The 16129-nt window shown below is 35.6% G+C and overlaps 1 protein-coding gene across 4 annotated transcripts in view; it reads left to right on the plus strand.

Moving 5' to 3' along the window:
* Window positions 1-16129, plus strand: part of RXFP1 (relaxin family peptide receptor 1) — a 184926-nt gene that overhangs the window by 77363 nt on the left and 91434 nt on the right. For 3 of the 4 annotated variants that reach the window (XM_072621367.1, XM_072621361.1, XM_072621362.1), the window contains exon 3: window positions 14918-15016. In XM_072621367.1, coding sequence (XP_072477468.1) covers window positions 14918-15016 — 99 coding nt within the window. Of the gene's footprint in view, window positions 1-14916; window positions 15017-16129 lie in introns of those variants that run through there. The other variant, XM_072621366.1, reaches the window with a different exon arrangement.

Genomic DNA, 16129 nt, shown 5'->3' on the forward strand with positions numbered 1-16129 from the left:
GCAATGGATTGTTGGTAATGTGTTGTACCTCACTCCTGCCCACCTTATCTCTCTTGATTCCTCAGACACTATGGTATATCATGATTTTTGGCTATAAAACCTCACTGGAAAAAAGTCTCATAGTTAAAAAAATGAACCTTTGTTTCAGGAAGAAGCACAGAGTACTAAAATCACCACATAAATCCCCATAGGCAATCCAGTCCAATTTCCTCTTCCCGTGTATTTCTTGGCCTACCTATTGCTAATCCACATTTAGATAATCAATACCTCAGATTCTTATAGTCATCAAACCTGTCAGTCCAGTTATATGATCATAAATACATGGTCCACTGTATTCTATGAAAGACTGCCTTTCCCATGTCATATTGTCATAAAGGGTATTTTCATTCTATGTGTAGCCCCAGTATCATCCAGGTAATATTTACTGAAATGAGGACAGCTATGAATATGCTGGCATAGCTCTGAATTTCAAAGTATAAAAGACTTCCCATGTAGAGGACAGAAGAAAAACATTTACTCAGACACCAGAAAGCCAAATACCAACACCAGAAGGTCAGATCTGTCCTAGTAGCCAAGAAGTGAATACATATTAACAGTGCTGGGAACAAAGACATTCCCAAGCCTCCTCCTCTTTCATCTGCCAGGGCCTTCTCACAAGCAAACATTCATAAGCCTTGCAGTGCCTCCTGGCCTGCATCCTCTCTCTTCTGTCCCAACAGACCCATGGCTCTCATTAACTTCCTCCCTGTTCCACCCTTCTAGTTCCACCTATTCAGCAAGCTCCTCCCACCACATATGGCTTAGGCTTTCTGGCGATTTAAGCAGGTCACATAGGCCTATTAATGAATGGGAAAGATCATTCTGTTTAGATTGCTATAATAGCCTCCTCTCTGCTTCCTTAGATAGTTAATCTGTGTTTGTCCTTCGTTGCTGAAGAAGAGCATGCCATCAGAGAAATGGTGACATGACTTGCACTTGACTTGGTTATGTAATTTTGGTTAAAGTATTTAACCAAATACTTTCTGGATAGATCTTTTCTATTTTTCTGAATTTTTTTTTCTCTTTGCACTATCATAGAATCATAGATTTATAGCTAGAAGAGAATGCAGAAGCCATCTAGTCCAACATCCTTATTTTGCAGTTTAGAAAATTTGGGCCCAGGGAAGTTGGGTGATATCTCCAAGGTCATACAGGTAGCAGACACAAGATTCAAGATCAGAGCTACAGAATCTGACTGGTGCTCAAATCAGCACTCTTTCCACTTGAGCATCAGTCCTTGAACATCTTTAAAATTAGGTAATCTCCTATTTGGATTTCTTCCATATGTATTTGGTAAGATCCAGAGATTGTCCCTGAATTCTTGTTAATTGTCATTACCCAATGGACATTAGGTATAGGGATGGTACAGTCCAAATGACAGTGAAGCCATCACAATTAAAATAAACTTTCCATGTTTTGCATGACTATACATGTATAACATGTTGAATTGCTTGCCTTCTCAGTGAGAGATGTGGGAAGGGAAGAAGAGAATTTAGAACTCAGAATTTGAAGAAAAAAGAATGTTAAAATTGTTCTTACATGTAATTGGGGGGAAATAAGATATTAAAAAGAAGAAAAAAGAAAAGACAAAGAAATATACATCACAAAAAAGACAATAGAATCTCACCATTTTACAGTTGAAAGGGAGCTAAGAAATGATGCTAGTATGACCTGTTGATGTAACAGATATTAAAAGTGAGACATAGAGAGTTTAGCAGCATGACTTATTTACCCAAAGTACCAGTAGAGCTAAAAAGAAAACCCCAAACTCATCTTGCCTCTTAAACTAGTCCTTTTTCTGTTAAGATTCTACTTGTCTGAATATACTGCTATGCTGTTTATACTTTTATAATGAGTTTTATTTCCAGATACAAAAAAAGGGATTTTATTAAACCTTTAAAGAACCCATGCTAGTCTGGTAATATATACATAAGTAAATTCTCAATATGGTACTTATAAATTTGTCACTTTTGGTTTCATAAAAAAATAAAGTTATTTTAAAAATTAAAAACAGAAAATCAATAATAAAAACAGAAAATTAATTAAGTGGTTACTGTGTCTGCCAGGCAGAGTACTAGACAGTGGGAATACAAAAAAACACAAAGAGACAAAAATAGCCCCTGCCATCAAGGAGCTCACATACTAACAAAAGAGATAACATTAAGAAAAATAGGTACATATATATACACGATACAGGGTATCTTCCTTAGAGGGGAAATCTCAAGTGAATGGGGATACTAGAAAGGCCTTTGGCAGAAAGTGGCATTTTAATAGTCTTGAAAGAAGCCTGCCTAAAAAAAATAACATTCAAATATTAGGTATTGCTATACTGTTAAAAAAAACATTCAAAAGAGTTATTAATAGTTGATATCTCTTAGTCCTCACTTCCTCATCTGTAAAATGGGAATAATACTTATAGCACCTACCTACCTACCAAACTTATAACTAAGTTCCACGAATTAAGAGCAGAGACACAAACAGAATTAAATGTGCTTTGACTCTAAATAAAATTTCTATTTAGACCTATTTTGTCAGGTAATTAATCAATTCTAAAAATTATAAATCTTTTTATTTTTTTCACCAAAACGAGTTCTTGGTGAATATATTACTATTGGAGGAGGGAGGAATTCCCAGGATTCAGGCTCTGTATTTTCCTTGCAATCTATGATTAAAATTAAAATATACTAGTGATAAATAGATGCTTTAAAAAAACTTTAGTCTTCTATTGTTTTTTTAAGAAATTCGTCAGTTTGGGTTGGAATAAACACTTCAGAGTGCAGAGAAATACTTCACATTAAATTTCCATTATTATGTCCAGCCTAACCCTCCCTAGGTAGATAAGGATAACCATATATATTTCTAATCATCTAGGACCAGGAAGCAGTCAGGTTATATGTTAGAAGGTGAGAAAAGATCCTGCTTTTTTCTGTTCTTGGACATAGCAAATACTTAATAAATGCTGAATTGAATAGAAGCAAAATGAGTTATAATGAAACTATTTTAACTGAATTGAACCGAACTAAATAGAACTGAAGTATCCACAGTGCCCATGACCAGGGAAATGAAATGAAACATGTTAAGAAATCCTTGCCCAAAAAAGTCTAATCTTCAAATATTCCCTGTGCTGCCCAAGAACATGAAGGCCACAAAGACCATGCCTTTGCCCAGGTTATCTTCATGATCTAAGAAAGGGGTTAAAAAGAGCCAAGCTGTCAATAATCTATCAATGTAGTTGTTGCCATCTTTACTAGTATTTCTATAGCCTCTTAAGGTTTTGCAAAGCACCTTACACATGTTATAATATTTTATCCTCAAGATAATCTTGTGAGGTAGGTGTTATAAGTATCAATCCCATTTTACAGATGAGGACACAAGGACTGAGAGAGATTAACTCAGAGGTAGATCAACTCAGTCACACAACTAAAAAGCGTCTGAGGCAGGATTCAAAGCCAAGTTCTTGCTGATTCCAGGTCCAACGCTATAAACCCTATACAACACACATAGCTAACACTTCTCCCGCAGCTCATATTAGCTATGAATAGTCACAGACCAACCTCTGAAGGAAATAGCAAATCACTCCATATCTTTGGCAAGAAAACCCCAAAGGAGGTCATGAGGAGTCAGACATGACTAAAACTTAATAGTAACAAAAATATAACATGGCAAGCTTAACCCACGTCATTTACTAAGACCTCCTGGATCCTTTTCATAAGGATTCACATTTTGTACATACTTTCCTCATTTGTGAAATTTGTGTTTTGAACCCATATGTAAATTTTTTTTACTTAGCCCTATTAAATTTCATGTTAGATTTGGGCCATCATGCAGCCTATTGAGGTCTTTTTTGATCCTGACTCTATCATATACAATATACTAATTCTCCCTCCCAGCTTTACATCATCTGCAGATTTGATATATAGGCTATTTAAAGCTTTATCCATATCATTACATATCAAATGAGATAATGTATATAAAGTGCTTCAAAAATTTTAGAGCATCATAAAGTAACATATAATATCATATAATTATAAGCAACATATAACAATACTATTGATTATCAAAATAATGAACTGCAAAGAGTCAAGAGGCACTATGTTAGAAGACTTTCTTCAATTCAGTATCAGTCTAATAATGACAACTCCTTGGACCCTTTGTCATTCAATCTGTTCCAAAGCCCCCAAAGTCTATCTCATCTAAAACATAAGGATAATATGAGAGACTTTGTCAAACGCTTTGTTGAAATCCATAGATTCTATGTCTGTTGCATATCCCTTTTTTATTTGTTTCATAAACTTGCTTTTAAAAAAATCAAAGAATTTGCCATGACCTGTGGGGGCAAAGTGAGTTGTTGTTTTCATTTTTTTACCTCTTCTTGATGAAGCCCTAGTGGACCTTTGGGATCATCACTTCCTTTTCAAAATGTTCACATTGTCAATTCTTGAATTTTGCCAAGAATCAAAGTCAATTTCAATGACTCATTACTTGAAGATTTTTCCCTTTCTTGGGACGTTTGTCTCACTATCCATTAGGGAAATTGGTCTATAGTTTTCTTTCTCTGTTTTGGTTCTTCTTGATTTAGGTATAAGCACCATATTTGTGTCATAAAAGGAATTTGGTAGAACTCCTTCTTTGTCTTTTTTTCCCAAATAGTTTTTAGATGGAGTTAATTGCTCTTTTAAATATTTGGTAGAATTCACTTGTAAATCCATCTGGCCCTGTGGATTTTTTCTTAAGAAGTCATTGATGGCTTGTTCAATTTCTTTTTCTGAAATGGGATTATTTAAGTATTCTGTTTTCTCTTTGTTTAATCTGGGCAAGTTATATTTGTGTATATCTTCATTTCATTTAGATTGTCTGATTTGTTGAAATACAATTGGGCAAAATAGCTCCTAATTATTACCTTAATTCCCTCCTCATTGGTGGTGAATTCACCCTTTTTGGTTTTTGATACTGGTAATTTGGTTTTCCTCTTTTTTTTAAATCAAGTTAACTAATGGTTTATATATTTTATTGGGTTTGTCCCATCCCCAAAATGGTTTACCAGGGTTATGGCCTCAGCGCATGCTGGAACATCTTGGAGCCATAGGTGAGAGTTGGGTGGAACAGGTAAGCACCAAAGGTGGAAAGAGCTCCAAAAAGGGCTCGGCAGCCATCATACCAAAGGTGCTGTCCTTGAGTAGGCAATTCTTCAATATGCTGCTTGACAGGTCAGATCAGAGGTGAGGATCCTACTGTATCTGTTTTATGTGTCTCGATTCTCTCTTCCCATTCCAATCCATCTGACATACTGAGATTACTGTAATCATAATACAGAGGTCCTTGTCAGTCTTACTTCATACGTCTATCCTTCATAAGGTTCATTCAAGATGAGTTATTCTTTGATCTCAATCTGTCTTGATTCACATTGCAGATACCATCCACAACAACTGAAATGCATTCTCTCAACACAGCTGACTGCCAAAACCCTTCCTTAACTTCAGCATCCAGCTTGGGACACTGTCTTCATGAAACTTTGCATGATTTTCACTCCTTGAAGTGATCTTTCCCTCTTCAAATCTCTCAGTGAAATTTGCATGATAATTTTTTTTCTGTGCCACTCATGCCTTCTTCTTGATCTCAAACATCTAGTACAATGGTGGGGAACCTGCAGCCTCAAGGTCACATATGGCCTTCTAGGTTCTTGGGTGCAATCTTTCGACTGAGTCCAAGTTTTACGCAATAAAGAATTTATTCTATGAAGTTTGAATTCAGTCAAAGGGCCACACTTGAGGACCTAGAGGGCCACATGTAGCCTTGAGACCTCAAGTTCCCCACCCTAGACCTAGCACAATACTGGGCACAATAAATGTTTTGAATTTAATTAAATTCAGTTTCATAGATTTCATAGATTTCAACCTGGAAAGGACCTTAGAACCAATCTTGTCTGAATCTCTGAATTTACAGGTGAGGAAAGAATCACAGAGAGCTTACACAATTTTCCCAAAATCACATAGGTATTAAGTATTAAAGATGGGATTTGAAAACAGGGCTTCTGACTCCAGAGCCATTGTTTTCAATAATACCCCACAACTGGGGAACTGAGAAGCACAGAGGATTACTACATCAGATTCCCAGACACAGGGGAAAATGAGCAGCAGGGATCAGGAACCCAGACAAAGAGAAAACCGAGCAGCAATTGGAATCCAGACACAGATTTTTGGTCCCAGAAAGCTCAGGGCCAGTTGCAAGAATTACCTTCATACTAAGGAGTTGAGGACTTTATAAAAGCAAGAGACCTACCTGAAGGCCAAAAGAAAGAACTGTTTAGCCTGGAGAATAGAAGGCTTAAGAGGGGGATATTTAGAAATTAGATTTTTTTTTCTGCTTGTCTTCAAGGAGAAGAACCAGAAACACTGCAGAGAAGTAAATTTAGGCCTGAGTTAAGAAAAAACATTTTTAAAGTGCTTTGTAAATTTTGAAGCAACATATAAATACTAGTTATTGTTATTAAGATTATTATAAGTAGAGCTATCCAAAAGTGAAATGGACTCCAAAAAGAGGTAGGCAACTAAGATTCACCTCCCCTAGAATTCTTTAGGAAAAGCTAGATGGAGCTCAGGGCCTGGAGTCAGGAAGATCTAAATCTAAAACCAGCCTCAAACCTCTATTAGCTGTGTGACCCTGGGCAAGTCACTTAACTTCTACCTGACTCAAGTTCTTTATTTATAAAATAGAGATAATAATTTAATTTACGTCCTAGGGTTGTTATGAGGATAAAATGAAATAATAATTGTAAAGCACTTAAAACTAGTTCTGGCTTATAGTAAGCACTTATTTAAATGTTGGTTACTACTAATATCATCATCATTATCATCACGATTACCACTTGTCAGGTATGTAGTAAAGCAGATTCTTTACCACAGTGTAAACTAAATGACCTCTGGGCTAACTTCCAAATCTGAAATTCTATGGTTTTGTGAAACCAGATTAGCCCCATTGCAGGCTTTATTTTGAAAATGAAGGCTATCTTTAACGGAGAAGCACCTAGAGGAATGCAATTAGTACAATCATCTCTGATGTGACTTCCAGCACTCTGGACTGTTCTAAAGACAGGAGTCTTTTCCTTTATCTAATAGCCAGTTCTATCTATAATTAGCCAGCTTTCTATTTATAATAAAGCAAAATGATTTTTGATAGTACATATAAATATATGTATGTGTGTATGTATGTGAGTGTGTGTGTGCAAGCCTTCAAATTGTAGCATCAGTACCACTACTGATGTTACTTTCACTATTTCTAAATCTCAGGATAAAATAAAATCTCCCTAACCCATTCCATTTAGAAATATTCCTTGTGAGCTAACATGTGGGCAGTTGCAGCCTACCCAGCAGGTTTGCTGCCCTGAGGAGACACTAGGATTCCTTTTCAAACGTGGATTCTGTGCCAGAATATTTGCTATTCTGGAAGTCAGATGACAACCAAGCCAAAATTTCCATTTCTGTAACTAATGAATAAGTAGCCTGAAGTGGATAAGGTAAAGCCAAGGAAAATCTCAATCCACCAACTGTTCCATATACTCTTATATGCTCCTCTTCTTTTATTTTCCCTTTCCTCTCACATGTTTTAAGAAGAAAAATGCTGCAGAATCTCATTTTCCCTTTGCCTCTCTCACAACTTCCCAGTCTCCCCACCATCCCCCCATAACAGTGGTATCAAATACATTTCAAACACATTAAATCTACAAAAGCACCCCACCTCCTCCCCATCACTGCTCCCACCACCCTCCCCATGGCTGGTTCTTGTTTAGTTGATGACAATCTATCTACCAAAAAATTTAATAAAAACCTATAACATACTAGGCACTGAGCTAAAGCCTAAGTATATAAATATTGAAACAGAATTGAATTTAAGAAACAGGCCCTTGTATTGGATAGCAGGAAAACTGTGTGTGTATGTATGTGGGTGTATGCACACACATATACACACACATACATACATACACACACACACACACACCTACAAACATGTGCCAAAAAAATTCCATTGAGAAGGTATTTATTTAGCACTTACTATGTGCCATGCAAATGGAGGGGGGGTGGAAGGGGAGCGAGAGGGGAGGGGGTCAGAGAATTGTAGCTGAGCAGATCAAAAAAGACTCCCTGCCAGAGATAGCCCTCAAACAGAGCACTTGAGCTTGCTGTCATCAACTTGTTCCAGTTATGTGAAAAGGCTCAAAGATGGAGATGTATGTATGGGAAATTGCTGTATGGGAAGCAGCAAACAGGCCTGTTTTAATAGATCAAATGACAGATGAAGGTGAGTGATGTGCAACAAGCCTGGAAAGGTGGGCTACAGCTAGAGTGGGAAGGGGTGTAAATATATTTTAAGTTTGCATTTTATACCAGAGGCCGTAGAGAACCTATGGAGCTTTGTGACATGTCAGACCCGTGTTTTAGGAATATTGCTTTGTCAGCAATGTGAAAGACAGATTGGAGAGAAAAGACAAGGCAGAGAGAAAAGATGAGACAGAAGACCAGTTGGAAGTCTCTTGCAATAGTCCAGGTGAGATGTAACAAGGGTCTGAACTAGTTCAGTGACCAAGTGAATGGAGAAAAAGTGGAGGAGATTAGGAAAGATAAAGTGAAATAGGGGAAAAACAATTCTGAGGGGTAAATATCTAGGACTCTTAGCCTCCATCAGGAAGAACCAAAATTTGGTAAATACTTAACTAAGGATGAAAGTCCATATGGTCTTTTGTTTTACATTTGTTTCAGTCATATCTGGCTCTCCATAAACCCATTTGGGGTTTTCTTGGTAAAGATACTGCAGTGGTTTGCTATTTCCTTCTCCAGCTCATTTTGGGGCTGAGAAAACTGAGGCAAACAGGATTTAGTGACTTGTCCAGGGTCAATAAGTAACCAGTTAATAAATGGCTGAGACCAGATTTGAATTCAGATTCCTGACTCCAGGTCCAACATTTTATCCACTTTGCCACCCAAATGCCCACTACTCATGTCTTATACATAATCTTATACTTAAATAAAATTATCATTATATTAACAATAATTAAGACTACTCCTAAGAAACTGTATTTTAATTAAAAATCTTTAAAGCATATGCAACAATTAGTTAAATGCTAAATTTCATTACATAATAAATGTAAATAGGTAGTAAAAATACATGAAGTATTTTTATTTAAAGAAATTGTACTTTGTTCTGCTCTACTGAGTTGTAGTCTTGACATAATATTTTATACAATACAATACTTATTGTTAAATATCACATAGTGATATTTAGAAATATTCACACCTTAGAAATCAAGGGTATAAATGGAGCCAGCTCAAACCAACTTATGAGAACCCACCGCTAATTTTTCAATGTGAGTATGTACACCTGGGAAACTGGCCATTGCTACAAATCAGTATTTGTTGTGATGTGGATTACCTTGACTTTAAAAAGTGATGGGGAAAATGTCAATAATGCAGATTAAACTTAAAAGTGTGTTGAGTATCTTCAGAGCTGATTTTAAACATTTACCAGCTCATTCAAGAGAAGTACTGAAACATTAACCAAATACAAGTCTCACCATATATTGAAGATAATGCAAAACGGGTCATACAAAAACACACAAAATAATTTTGAGAAAATGAACTTAAAGTTTATTCTTAAAAGAGCTTATTTTATAAACAAAGGAATCTCATCTCTAATACTCGAACTTCGTTAAATAAAAGCTAAGACAAAAATTGCATAAATGCACACACACATTATTCTGACACTCTGATGCATCAGGAATCCCATGAGTGTCACTATATTCTTCACCTACAAAGAATTCAACACAACCACAAATTCTCAACATATGCAATTCATATCCATATCCTCTCCTAAATCTTCTATAGAGGTCAGTTCTGCATTCTAGAAGTCATTCTCCAAGTCTTTTAATTTATTGCACACAATATAATCACAGCTGGTATCACTGCCATTATCACCATTTATTAGAAAAAACTGAAACAATCTGAAATAATTGCCATAAAAGCAGCCAAAAAGGCTCAGAACAAGCCTGCAAGCACAGATTTCTGTAAAACAGCTACCTGAGGTCTTTTATTCCTTCTATATAATTGGTCCAGATCCGTTGCCCAATTACATATATTCATAATCCTGTCTGATGTACTGCATTAAGTGTAAATCATCATTGGTAATTATGCTACAGCCTACTTATCCCTACTAGAAACCAATAAGCAATAAACACAGCACCATCTTCTGTTTCCCTCATACCTCAGTTAATTATATGACTGTTGTAGAGATCTGCAACAATCTGCCCGTTCCCTTCTCATTTTCATCAAGGATGCTCTCACTATGTGCAGAGTCCATTCTTGTAAAGATGGTATCAAGATAAGAAAGTGGACACAGGAGCAAATGTCTTTTTAAGTCATTTTTTGGTAGTGATACTAGCTGTGATTATTTTTAAATCTTCACTTCATTAGAACATTTTGATAATTGATTACATTTTAAATTGTGTGCCTCCAGCACAAATTTCCTTGAGATGTACTTATTTTCATACATTCTTCCTGACGTCATCTTTAGCCCCATTTCTACTTCCTCCTTTCTTATATAGTTCGTTAAGCACTGATGTTGTCTAATGTATTGATTCTACTGACCTCGATGAACACTTATGGCAAATGGATTCCCTTTCATATTTGCTGTCTGTCCAGATTCATCTGTAATTCTCTTGGGGTACTCTAGCTTGGTTAGATTTCACAGTAAGCTTTTTGCCGGTTCATTTTCCCTTCCATGGCCACTCACTATTTTGTCCAACTGTACTGCTTATCATCTTCCATCCTTCTCTATAATATTTTGCAAATTAGCTTATTCTTCAAGTCAGGGGTAGGGCCCCTGTGGCCTTCTAAATCCTTGTGTGTGTCCCTTTGACTGAGTCTAAGTTTCACAGAACAAATCCTTTTATTAAAGGGATTTGTTCTGTGAAGTTTGGATTGAATCAAAGTGTCACACTTGAGGATATAGAGGGTCAAATGTGGCCTCAAGGCCACAGGTTCCCCACCCCTGCTAAACTGATGCTGTCCTAGGTTGCCTGGTATGGATTTCCAATTGGCAAGGAAGATGAAGTGCTTGTTCAGGGCTCTTTTGGCCTCGTTTTTAGACAATTATTTCAAATTGTTTCAATTTTTTTCTAATCAATGGTAATAACTAGGGTAAATGTATTTGTTGTACTTACTTATTTTTCCAAGTAAAAAATTTTGCTTATATAGGTCATAATGGAGTTGTATCTTCTTTAATTCTTTCTTCTGTTGTGGTACTAATTCTGACCCTTGTTTCTAACTAGTTCTAATGAGCTCTAATGACACATAGTTGATTCTGATATGATTCCCACATAAGTAACTAGCTTTTCTATTAACAGGGAGAGTCTATTCAAGTACACTAAATTTCACTTTTTAGTGTGGTGTTTTTTGGTCCTTACCTTGTTCAGTGCTTTCCACCTCTGCTCTCAAAGAAAATATTTGTGATGCATAGATATTATGTTTTCTAGGGAGGCTTATAGAAGCCTTATTTTTCATTTCTTAATGCAGAACCATATTTTTCACTCTCCTCCCTTGTGCCAAAATTCACATTGAAGGCCCTATCTAAGTATACATTCACATAGTCTGGTAAGAAGACAGCATCAGATTTCCATAAGATATTTCTACTTCTTTGAACAGTAATCCTAAACATACTATTTTTTTCATCTTCTACAACAAATAATTGTCGCATTTGCTGTAACTCTCTCCATGGTGTTCCCCTTCCAAGCTCTTCTGGAGTGCTGCAAGTTAAGATTTCATAATGTCTGATGAAATTATCTTTGATTTGCCTCTTCAAGGGAAAAAGCCCCAAAAAGAAGGCAGTTTGGCTGGATCACAGCATGCCAGAGGTATAAGTAAAGTTGTACGAGATTGGAAAAATAGATTAGGATCAAGTTGTGAAGGGCTTTGAAAACTAAGCAAAGGATTTTCTATTTTATTTTAGAAGACCCGGAAGCTGGAAGAGTTGAGGAGTTTGCACTCACTCCTCTTTCCTGACCAGCTGCATCTTGCCTCCTTTCTCATTTTTTCTTCTTCCTATGCACATGGACTAAGAGGAGAGAGTAGTGGTGTTCTGAGGTTATAGCAGCTGCCCTAAATTATTCTGTGCCTGGCACAGCTCAAACTAAAACTTCAAAGGAAAGTAAATCCTGAATATCAGTATTGCTTTTCAATCTTGAAGTCACTTGATGTAGTGGATAGATGCTGGGCTTGGAGTCCAGAAGTCCTGGATTCAAAACCTGTTTCTATTATTTAGTAACTTGTGTACCCATAGTCACTTAATTTCAGGCAACTCTCCAAGGTGAGCTGCTGGTTCACACACATTCACTCATTCAATCCTAGCAAAACCCTCTCAGGTAATTAAGGGTATATAAATTCAGAAACCTATAAATAATAAATCTACTATGATGCAACTTTTAAACATATTCTTTCCTTTTCAAAAAAAAAACCTCATTTCCTATTTCCTACTCTTTTACCTTCAGTTCAATTATCATCTCTTCTAAAGTCACTGTCCTTGATTTACCTCTTGTATAGAAGGAACACACTTTCCCCAATTGCAAAGGGGAAAAAACTGCTTTCTGAAATCTCTCCTTAGACTACAGAAATAGTGGGAAACTTAAGCATAACTATATATTACCACCACGCTATTTATTAAAGTAAAGCCATGATCCCTAGACCTTCATGCCATCAACAGTCAATTTTCTCTGAAAATTAGCATATGCTATTAATTCATGTTTGTCAATAGGCCTGTCCCTCAAATTAAATTATGAGCTTCTTGAAAGCAACAACCACATCTTGTACATTTTTGTGTTCCTCCTGCCTGTTTACTTAACTTAGAGTCTATAGCAGATGCTCAATAAATGTTCAAGAGGAAGGGAGGAGTAGAGCTTGGTACAGTAAAAAAAGAACTGGATTTGGAATAAGAGGGCCTGGGTTCAAATACTAAATCTTTTCCTAGTTATATGTGTGATGCCTTGAGCAAGGCTCTTTATAGATCACAGTTTCCTCACCTGTGGGAGGGAAAAGGGAAGGAGAAGGGATTGGATTAAATTATCTCTAAGGTCCCATTTAGTTCTAAATAACACAATCCTAAGAAGTGGAGAAATGTAAAACTTTCTTGAACTCACACCATTACACACAAATTACCTTCTTTCACCCATTAAATTTGTGGAGGACATCCTTCTTTTAAGGAGATGAACATATCCAGTTATCTCAACAGTGGGACATAAAAATGGACACAATAGATCAACAATGCCCTTTTCCTCTTGTCTCTGGAAGAAGCATGTCTTACTATCTTTGGGCTTCTTTCTCTCTACATATGGCTTACTATCTTTGGACTTCTTAGGTTTTTAGATGGAGAGAAGAGTTTTTCTTTACCCTCCCTCTCATGTTGTCATATGCCACCACTATCTACCAGACTAAGCAACATGTGACCTAACTACCACCTACAATCACTTTCTTATTATAGAGAAAATAAGTAGAAGGAAACATATTAACATGCCATAAATGTGCTTTCTCTAGATTTAACTAATAACCCAATAAAGCCAAAATGAAAACTGCACCCCTCCACCATACAGCATAATAATTTCAAGATTGTTTTAACCAAAGCAATATACCTCACAAATATGTGATGCAAACATTTAGTTTATGATGAAGAATTGATATCACTAGTGTGTGATGCATTTTTCAAAGAATCACAAGGCAGAATATTTCAGGTTTTAATAGAATAATCAAATTAAAATCAACTTAATAAGACCACTATTTATTTATGTTATTCTTGTTATCTGATTATATTTAGGTGAGACCTTACTTAGTACATAGCACTGATCTGGGAAATTTTCAGAACTTCTAGATAGGATCACATATCAATCATCTCAAATAGATACACTTTTATACTATTTTATGTTAATCTGTGGTTTTCCTTTTTTACTCAATTATATTTTATTTTGTTTCAAATTATCTCTCTCTTTCCTTCTCCTCTTCTACCAATTGAGAAGACAAGAAAAACAAAACACATTACAAATATGTTTAGACATGCAGAACAAATTTCCATATTAGCCATGTTCCAAGATGGGGAAAAAAGCAAGAAAAAGAAAGTTGCTAGGAAAAAAAAGAAAAATACTACATTTTTGGAGTCTATCAGTTCTCTTTCTGGAGGTTTACAGCATATTTTTATCATAAATCCTTGGGAATTGTGATTGTTTATTGTGTTGATCAGAGTTACTAAGTCTTTCAGGATTGATTATCTTGACAATTTTTGTTACTATGAAGATTGTTCTCCTGGTTCTGCTCACCTCAATTTGCATTAGTTCATACAGGTCTTCCCAGGCTTTTCTGAAGTCATCCCCTCCATCACTTTTTACAGCACAATAATATTCAATTATATTTACATATCATAATTTGCTTAATCATTCTTCAACTGACAGACACCCCCTCAGTTTCCAATTCTTTGTCAGCCCAAAAAAGAGTTGCTATTTATAGGCCCTTTTCCTTTCTCTTTGATCTTTTTGGGGTATAGAACTAGTAGCAGTATCATTGGATCAGAGGGTAGGTACATTTGGATAGCCATTGGGGCATGGTTCTAAATCTCCAGAGTGGTTGGACTAGCTCACAGATCCACCAGCAGTACTTTAGTGCACCTGTTTTCTCACATCCCCATTTCCTTGCTGTACACTGTTTTTGAAAGAAATTAAAGGGTCACCTAAAATATGATTCTAATGCTAAAAATAGTTTGACTTCTTCTAGTTAAGAGCATCTATTTTCTATTTTCCCAGACATAGCTAGATGTTTCTCAGGTTTTTGAACTTTTTTATCTGATTTCTTTCTAGGAGACAACAACGGATGGTCTCAGCAGCTCGATAAATATTTTGCAAATAATTATAAAATGATTTCCCCATATCCTTTTGAGACAGAGTCCTCTGAATGCTGTAAGTAGTCACAGGAATTTGCCATCATTATTAAATATCATAGAGTCAAATGTGTTTCTCCGATGAACTTAAGTGTAATGAAAAGCTACTTTGAAATGTGGTTTTTAAAAAAATGATAAATTACAATCTGTTATTTGAAGTTTCTCTTCCATAGAATTACAAGATAAATTGATGGAGAATAAAAATAAGTGATTCTTCATGCCTTTCACTGTATTAGTGATATGGAGAGGTTGTCATGACAGAAGATTTTGTAAAATGGAATGGACCCCACTATAACTTGAATGCTCTCATGAATATGAATAAAACCTAGAAATGGGGATAGTACATGGATTTTAATGTTTGTCTAAGTAAGATACGTTCTATAAATCTCAGTTATCTTTTAAGTTATGGCATCATCATTAATCACAACACAACAATGTGTAGAAATAGTATTATAGATTACAAAGCTATTGGATTTAGATGTCAGATCTTTAGATATAAGCATTTCTAATGTTTTCTATTATGAAGACAAATTGGAAACAAAATAACTCATTTTTTTTACAGTTTTTCTACTTTATAAATTAAAAAATGGGTACATCCGTAGCTGAGGTAATCGTTTGTACTCAGCATTTTGATTAACAAGTTATTTTTTCTTTACATTATTGGCTATAGTATTATAGTGTCCTGCTGCTTAAAGATACAGCTTAAATTTTTTTAACCTACCATTTTTAGTGTTTCCTTTGAGCTGAACAAAAATGTACCCACAAATTTTAAAGGGGTTACTATTTTTATAATGTGTGGCCAAAATTGGTCCAGTAACTCAGATGAATTATGACATTCAGCTAATCTAACATCAGGATGGCACAAAGTAAAAGGAGAAAACTGGGGGGAGAGAATTTCAATCCAAGTTATTTAAGTTGGGTTATTTATTCATATTTAAGCTATTTAATGGATTAAAAGTATTTAGACACAGATAACAGGTGTTACCTAGAAGCTAACAAGAAATGCTAAAATAATTGGACAGGCTGTACTAGTTCCAAAAGTACACTCCTTTTCTTTTTTTAACTTTATTATTGGTGTCTTTTTGTTGGATGAAAGTTTTCTATCTAAATTGAAATGAAGCATGAATAGAAA

This window comes from Notamacropus eugenii, chromosome 6, assembly GCF_028372415.1.
Source record: "Notamacropus eugenii isolate mMacEug1 chromosome 6, mMacEug1.pri_v2, whole genome shotgun sequence".
Lineage (NCBI taxonomy): Eukaryota > Metazoa > Chordata > Mammalia > Diprotodontia > Macropodidae > Notamacropus > Notamacropus eugenii.